An 8,984-nucleotide genomic window follows, 5' to 3' on the forward strand; every position below is an offset into this window, starting at 1 on the left:
CATCATGTCTCCGTACTGGGTCAGGCCACAGGACTTCATCCACATCACAGGCCACATTTTGTCTGGCCAGGCAACGGGGAAAAAACCCTGGCATGCCGTATCCAGGCTTGGCATGCCTCCACACCTATGTCACCACAGGCAAGTCCCATGGCTTGCAGGAGATTTACCCTGGTGTAAGGTTGGCGTTCATATACCTTCCACCGCCATGAGGAGAATAATTCCTCAATGGGGTTTAGGAAAGGGGAGTACGGTGGAAGGCAAAGATTGATAAAACCTTGGGTCATATTGTACCACTCTCTAACCTGGAGGGCTCTGTGAAAACTCACATTGTCCCAAACAACAACATAGATGGGATGCTCATCCTGCTGCCCTAACAAAGCATCTCGCATGTGATTGAGGAAAATGAGGAGCTGGTGAGTGTTGTAGGGTCCCAGGTTGGCATGATGGTGGACAACCCCATGATTGCTGATGGCAGCACATAATGTGACATTGCCACCACGCTGCCCAGGAACACCAACAATGGCCCGATGGCCAATCACATTACGGCCTCTCCTTCTCCTTTTGGTGAGATTAAACCCAGCTTCATCCATGTAGATGTATTGATGGGGTCTTTCCATTGCATCCAGTTGAAAAACCCTCTGTAGAAATAGATATAGTTTTGTAAGTGATACGGAAAAAGTGATTTAGGCCACTACAGTAAATCACTACTTAGAGTAATCAACATTGAATGTGTCTGGATATATGCCAACCTGTACATACTGGAATCTTTGCTCTTTGACTCTGTCTGAGTTGCGATCAAAGGGAACTCTGTATAGCTGTTTCATGCGCAGTCTGTTGCGCTTGAGGACACGATCAACAGTAGAGAGGCTGACACTGTTGATACCCTCAAAATTTAAATGGTCCTCAATGATCTTCTGCTGAATTTCGCTCAGTTTAATGGCATTGTTCTCACGGACCATATCAACAATTAGGGTCTCTTGGTGTGGGGAGAACATACCTGTCCTCCCACCCCCATGTGGCAGTCTTTCAATTCTACAAAAAGAGAACATGGAGTTACAAAAAATATACATGGAATACTAGGCCTACAAACAGTTAGACCAACCCTCCATTACAATACTACAGTACATTGGTACAGTGATGTACTGAAACATATATTTACTTACAGTATACTGTGGTACAGTATATAGTATGTCATACAGTAATTGCTGTCAACATTTACATACTGTACTATAATGTCAAAAAAAGGTAATTACCTGTTCTCTTCTCTAAATCTTCGGATTATGGTGGACACAGTGAATCTACTGATGTTTGGTTGTACCCTTTGTCCAGCCTCCCTCATGCTCATACCATGGACAAGAACATGGTCAATCACAGTAGCTCTGATTTCATCAGATATTACTGTTCTTTGTCTTCGCTGACCACCTCGACCACCTCGACCACCTCGACCACCTCGACCTCCTCTCACACAAACTCTTCCTCTCAGATTTCTATCCATTGTAGGGCCTCACAAACCAGTGCTCTCTGAACTGGCTTACTGTATATGTTCCCTCACATCATTAGCCACAAGTGTGATCAATTTTGAGTTGTTGTGTTCAAGTGGTGACCCCTGTGCTCTAATTGTGTTTGACTTTTGTCACCTGTGCTCACCATTATGCAGCACGGGTGCATCACAATGAAAATGTGTTGGCAAGTTATGTCTAAACAGGTGAAAAGTGCTTATGGTTTTGCCAAAAGAGTGATTGATTCAATCAGTGGGTTCAGGCAACTGAGCATTTGGTTCAGACAATAGGGTTTAGTGTTTTAGCAATTGAGAAAAACTGTAAAAAACTATAGTTGAATGTATTAGTACTACTGCCTGTCTCTCTGTATAGACCTGGATGTTATAGATTGTATATTGTCTCCCTGTATAGACCTAGATAATATAGAATGTATATTGTCTCCCTGTATAGATGAAATACAGTGTGATGCCAACAGGACCATAGAGGTAGAAGCTGGTCAGAATGTAACAGTTCACTGCTCTGCAGACGGGTTCCCCTACGTCCTGTACAGCTGGTCCAAGGTAGGACAGCAATCACTCAATATCAGACCACTGCTCTGTTCCTGTAGATTACATACACAGTTTCACCCAGTACACTGTTACTCACCTGTACACTGTTACTCACCTGTACACTGTTACTCACCTGTACACTGTTACTCACCTGTACACACTCACCTGTACACTGTTACTCACCTGTACACTGTTACTCATCTGTACACTGTTACTCACCTGTACACTGTTACTCACCTGTACACTGTTACTCACCTGTACACAGTTACTCACCTGTACACTGTTACTCACCTGTACACTGTTACTCACCTGTACACAGTTACTCACCTGTACACAGTTACTCACCTGTACACTGTTACTCACCTGTACACTGTTACTCACCTGTACACTGTTACTCACCTGTACACTGTTACTCACCTGTACACTGTTACTCACCTGTACACAGTTTCACCCAGTACACTGTTACTCACCTGTACACTGTTACTCACCTGTACACTGTTACTCACCTTTACACTGTTACTCACCTGTACACTGTTACTCACCTGTACACTGTTACTCACCTGTACACTGTTACTCACCTGTACACTGTTACTCACCTGTACACTGTTACTCAACTTTACACTGTTACTCACCTGTACACTGTTACTCACCTGTACACTGTTACTCACCTTTACACTGTTACTCACCTGTACACTGTTACTCACCTTTACACTGTTACTCACCTGTACACTGTTACTCACCTGTACACTGTTACTCACCTGTACACTGTTACTCACCTGTACACTGTTACTCACCTGTACACTGTTACTCACCTTTACACTGTTACTCACCTGTACACTGTTACTCACCTGTACACTGTTACTCACCTGTACACTATGAGTGCCATACTCCTTTCCAGTCATGCCAAACACAACACTCAATGCAACTTCAGATACAGCTATATCAAGGATCAAGATGCCAAACACAGCATGATGGCACAAACAGAATGGTACCCAGGCTAACATCATTCATTTATCCCAGGACAACCAGTGGATTTCAGATGGGGGATCTCTGGAGCTTTGGTCTGTGAGCGATTTTCAGGTGGGGGTTTACACACTGACCGTCACCGTGGGCAACAACACTGGCCTGGTGAGGAGGGTGGAGTTCAACATCACAATGCTGCAGACCACCACAGGGTCAGATACAGGTGAGAGATAAGCACTAAGGCATGCAAGAGACACGCAGGAACAGAGATACTCAGGAACAGAGATACTCAGGAACAGAGATACTCAGGAACAGAGATACTCAGGAACAGAGATAGAGATACTCAGGAACAGAGATACTCAGGAACAGAGATACTCAGGAACAGAGATACTCAGGAACAGAGATACTCAGGAACAGAGATACTCAGGAACAGAGATACTCAGGAACAGAGATACTCAGGAACAGAGATACTCAGGAACAGAGACAGAAGATGGAGGAAACAAGAGGTAAAAGTGTTCTTCTGGCTGAAAAACAAGTTGAAAACATTCTGGCATGTTCAAGCAATGGAGATTAGACAAGGTAAAAAGGTATTTTGTCTTTAGTCGTTCTGGGTCTGTGCAGATGAAGGAGAGGAGACAAGAAGAGGAGATAAGGAGAGGAGGCAAGGAGAGGACGCTACCCCCATTATTGAGACGCACCCAAGGGAATTTTTACAACCACCTGTCTGCATCTCACTGTCTGAAAACATATACATCTGCACGTCATTCTCTCTCCGTCTCGCTATCTCTCTCTCTCTTTCGCTCTCTCTTTCTCTCTCTCTCTCCATCCTGTGTGATGTTGATTGTGGTTTAGTTGAGTCAGTACAGACAAACTGAAATCTCTTCACATTCAGACAGACAGACGTCAAACATGTGGACCAAATGGAACCCTTTCCCCTATACAGTGCACTCCTTTTGTAGTGCCACAGGGCTCTGGTCAAAAGGAGTGCGCTGTATCGGCAGTAGGGTGCCATTTGGGACAGAGATTCACACTTCCTGCTTCCTGCTCTCCGCCAGCCCACAGCAACAGCAGCTACAACACGGTCGCCTTCAGTAGCTGAAAGATGCAGATAGAAAAGCCATGAATAGAGCTGACTCCTTTTACTCTACAAGTCAGTGATTTATGTCTGTTCTACATTATACATTTACATTTACGTCATTTAGCAGACGCTCTTATCCAGAGCGACTTACAGTTAGTGAATACATATATATATATATATTTTTTTTATACTGGCCCCCCGTGGGAATCGAACCCACAACCCTGGCGTTGCAAACGCCATGCTCTATCAACTGAGCTACATCCCTGCCGGCCATTCCCTCCCCTACCCTGGGCGACGCTGGGCCAATTGTGCGCCGCCCATGAGTCTCCCGGTCGCGGCCGGCTGCGACAGAGCCTGGATTCGAACCAGGATCTCTAGTGGCACAGTTAGCACTGCGATGCAGCGCCTTAGACCACTGCGCCACTCAGGAGACCCAATTATACATTTCTATCTGAATGCCATACACTTTTCACCACAGCTACAGCACGCTCACCTTCTGCAATGTTGCTGCTGAATATTACAGATAGAAATGTCATGAATACAGCTGAAATGTCAGTGAGTTATGTCTGTTCTGTATTCTACATTTCTATCTGATATGTCAGTGAGTTATGTCTGTTCTGTATTCTACATTTCTATCCGAATGCCCTAAACCACAGCTACTGCAGGAATGCCATGAAAGAGCTCACATGATTCCTTTACCACTGTTATGTTTCTCAGTTGGTAGAATATTGTGCATTCAACACCAGGACGGTGACTTTCTGCTGGGGTCACCGATACAACAACGTATACCCTCACTACTGTAAATTGCTTTGGATAAAAGCATTTGGTAAAAATATTATTATTATTATCTTATTCCACCTTCGGAGAGGAATGTGTGTTCTATGGAATATATTTCTAAGTGTTCCATAACGTTGAGGACTAGTGAACATCTTCTACAGGTTCCAAAGAGAGAAGAAGAACGCTGAGATGTTGATCGCTGTTAACGTCAGCTCTAAAAAGGGTATAGACTTCCCCCTGCTGGACATGTTGGAGTACTGTTTGAGTACTGGTTCCCTAAAGGGGCATTCCGGACCCAAATGCAGCCTGGGGCTGTGTAGTTGCTGAAGTGTCAGAGAGACATTATGACATGGTGACGATTCTCTCTGTCTCTCATTACTTTCACACATAACAGGTCCTGCTACCACAGACACTCCTCCTCTCACTGTGACCACCAGCACCTGGCCTACAGGTACCGGCACCAACGTAACTGGACCTACAGGTACCGGCACCAACGTAACTGGACCTACAGGTACCGGCACCAACGTAACTGGACCTACAGGTACCGGCACCAGCGTAACTGGACCTACAGGTACCACCGTAACTGGACCTACAGGTACCGGCACCAACGTAACTGGACCTACAGGTACCGGCACCAACGTAACTGGAACTACAGGTACCGGCACCAGCGTAACAAGCGAGATGGCGACCCCCACAGATAACCTCAGCATCACACCAGACACCCTCACCTCCTCTACCGTACAGGAAGTCAACACCAGTATCACCATGACTACCTCTGTCACCCAGCCAATCAACTCCAACACACACCGATCAGTCAACACAGAGGCGGGAACAAAGCGGTCAGAGGTCAACAGCTCCACCGACAGTCCAATCAGAGTCCCATCCACGGCCCAATCAGGATCCACCTATCCACCCAAGGTCCAATCAGATGAGCCCACTCCATGGAGCGTCCAATCAGATGGCGGGCAGGGGAACGAGTCTGAAGCAGAGACCTCCAGTGGTGGTGGTCAGGGGGGCCCAGTGTCCACTATGCTATACCCAGAGAAGAGCACCCTAGCTGGGGAGAAGGAAGACCACACCCTGGGGACCTATGGCGCTACCACCTCCACTGCCTCCCATGGGGATGATGTGGATGACACCACTGAAGTGATGATTGAGACAGGTAGGATCACAGCCTGAGATGGTTGGTTTGTATTGGTTTCATTGGTCATTCTATTTGGTATGTAGACCACTTAAACAGAAAACCTTACAATATCATGAACATAGAGAACAATATCATGATTATAGAGAACAATATCATGATTATAGAGGAGAACAATATCATGATTATAGAGAACAATATCATGATTAAAGAGGAGAACAATATCATGATTATAGAGGAGAACAATATCATGAACATAGAGAACAATATCATGATTATAGAGAACAATATCATGATTAAAGAGGAGAACAATATCATGATTATAGAGGAGAACAATATCATGAACATAGAGAACAATATCATGATTATAGAGGAGAACAATATCATGATTATAGAGGAGAACAATGTCATGATTATAGTTAACAATATCATGATTATAGAGGAGAACAATATCATGATTATAGAGAACAATATCATGATTATAGAGGAGAACAATATCATGAACATAGAGAACAATATCATGATTATAGAGGAGAACAATATCATGATTATAGAGGAGAACAATGTCATGATTATAGTTAACAATATCATGATTATAGAGGAGAACAATATCATGATTATAGAGAACAATATCATGATTATAGAGGAGAACAATATCATGATTATAGAGGAGAACAATATCATGATTATAGAGAACAATATCATGATTAAAGAGGAGAACAATATCATGATTATAGAGGAGAACAATATCATGGTTACAGAGAACAATATCATGATTATAGAGGAGAAAAATATCATAATTATAGAGAACAATATCATGATTATAGAGAACAATATCATGATTATAGAGGAGAACAATATCATAATTATAGAGAACAATATCATGATTATAGAGGAGAACAATATCATGGTTATGGAGGAGAACAATATCATAATTATAGAGAACAATATCATAATTATAGAGGAGAACAATATCATGGTTATGGAGGAGAACAATATCATGATTATAGAGAACAAAATATCATGATTATAGAGGAGAACAGTATCATGATTATAGAGAACAATATCATGATTATAGAGGAGAACAGTATCATGATTATAGAGAACAATATCATGATTATAAAGGAGAACAATATCATGATTATAGAGGAGAACAGTATCATGATTATAGAGAACATTATCATGATTATAGAGGAGAACAATTCCATGATTATTCCTCTCAGGTCCCAGTAGTGGTCAGAGGTACATGGTAGTGTGGGTGCTGCTTCCTGTCCTGGCTCTGCTGCTCCTGGTTGGGTTCCTCTATAGACGATTCATCGCCCAGAAAAGGTGAGCATGCTTCCTGTCCTGGCTCCGCTGCTCCTTTCTTTCTCTAGATGGTTGTCACATCAATCAGTCAATCTCTGTTATTTTCCACCTGCCTTTCAATCTGCCTCTCCCTCCCCCCTCCCTTCTCCCCTCGCTCCCTCTCCCTCCCTCTCCTCTCGCCTCTCTCCTCTCTCCCTCCCTCCCCTCTCTCCCTCCCCCCTCCCTCCCCTCTCTCCCTCCCCCTCCCCTCTCTCCCTCCCTCTCCCCTCTCTCCCTCCCTCTCCCCTCTCTCCCTCCCTCCCCTCTCTCCTCTCTTCCTCCCCCTCCCCCCTCCCCTCTCTCCCTCCCCCCCCCCTCCCCCTCCCCCTCATCTACCCTCTCTTTCCCCTCTCTCCCCTCTCCTACACTCACTCTCTCCCTCCCTCCCTCACTCCCTCCCTCCCTCCCTCCCTCCCTCCCTCCCTCCCTCCCTCCCTCCCTCCCTTCCCCTACCCTCTCTCCCTCCCTTCCCCTCCCCTCCCCTCTCTCCCTCACCTCTTTCCCTCCCTCCTCTCTCTCTCCAGGATGGACATGCCTCCCCCCTTCAAGCCTCCTCCCCCTCCAGTGAAGTATACCTCTGTGAGAGCTCATGACGTCCCCATGACAGACATCCTCACCTGAAGGATATTGTGGTTATGTTAAGGTTATGTTATGTTATAATTAGAATCAGAATAGTCATGGTTATGTAATGGTTGTGTTATGGTTGTGTTCATGATGTCCCCATGAAACACATCCTCACCTGAAGGGGGAGCTGTTGTATTTGTTTTATGGTTAAATGAAAAGCTCCCTTGGGCCCCATTCATTTTATAGTCATACTTAATGTCAGAAATATAAATTAGGCTTAATAGTCTTTGCACTTTTACCGTAGATTTACTGTGCCCATGTTGTGTGGTTTAATGGTATCCCTTTACAAAGCTGGACCTTTCTTTCTGTCGTATGTTGCTATGCGTTTTTGGTTTTCAAGTCATTGAGCTTTTACCAAAGAGTATGATATTCATTGTTACAGAAATGTCTTTATGGTTAAACTTTGGTGTGAATTACGGAAACCAAAATGTTCTGTATTAAATTTGTAAATATTATACTTTTTTACCAGAAATATTATGAAATAATTAAGATTGCAATTGAATGTATCCAATCTGTTCAAATAAAGATCTAAAAGATATACATAAAGTTTTGAGTCAATGTTATTCACAAACCATGACTGTTAATAGGTAATGTACTGTACCAGCACAGAAACATGGGTGTGGAATTCTGGAACACAGAGAGAGAGAGTTCCCATCCCACTCCGGAACAGAACCGTGACATTCTCTCCTCTGAGCTAGAGAGAGTTCCCATCCCACTCCGGAACAGAACCGTCACATTCTCTCCTCTGAGCTAGAGAGAGTTCCCATCCCACTCCGGAACAGAACCGTCACATTCTCTCCTCTGAGCTAGAGAGAGTTCCCATCCCACTCCGGAACAGAACCGTCACATTCTCTCCTCTGAGCTAGAGAGAGTTCCCATCCCACTCCGGAACAGAACCGTCACATTCTCTCCTCTGAGCTAGAGAGAGTTCCCATCCCACTCCGGAACAGAACCGTCACATTCTCTCCTCTGAGCTAGAGAGAGTTCCCATCCCACTCCGGAACAGA

The 8,984-nt window shown here is 44.4% G+C and overlaps 1 protein-coding gene across 1 annotated transcript in view; it reads left to right on the forward strand.

Moving 5' to 3' along the window:
- The window catches only part of LOC311123606 (uncharacterized protein), a gene marked incomplete at its 5' end in the record, with an annotated part of 28,811 nt that extends 20,304 nt beyond the window's left edge, over positions 1-8,507 (forward strand). Inside the window, 5 exons of the mRNA XM_084197839.1 lie at positions 1,950-2,059; positions 3,068-3,233; positions 5,260-6,027; positions 7,230-7,335; positions 7,878-8,507. Coding sequence (XP_084053965.1) covers positions 1,950-2,059; positions 3,068-3,233; positions 5,260-6,027; positions 7,230-7,335; positions 7,878-7,974 — 1,247 coding nt within the window. The 3' untranslated portion in view covers positions 7,975-8,507. The remainder of the gene's footprint in view (positions 1-1,949; positions 2,060-3,067; positions 3,234-5,259; positions 6,028-7,229; positions 7,336-7,877) is intronic.
- Between the last annotated feature and the right edge of the window lie 477 nt (positions 8,508-8,984).

Source organism: Coregonus lavaretus, assembly GCF_964263955.1.
Source record: "Coregonus lavaretus genome assembly, contig: HAP1_SCAFFOLD_400, whole genome shotgun sequence".
Lineage (NCBI taxonomy): Eukaryota > Metazoa > Chordata > Actinopteri > Salmoniformes > Salmonidae > Coregonus > Coregonus lavaretus.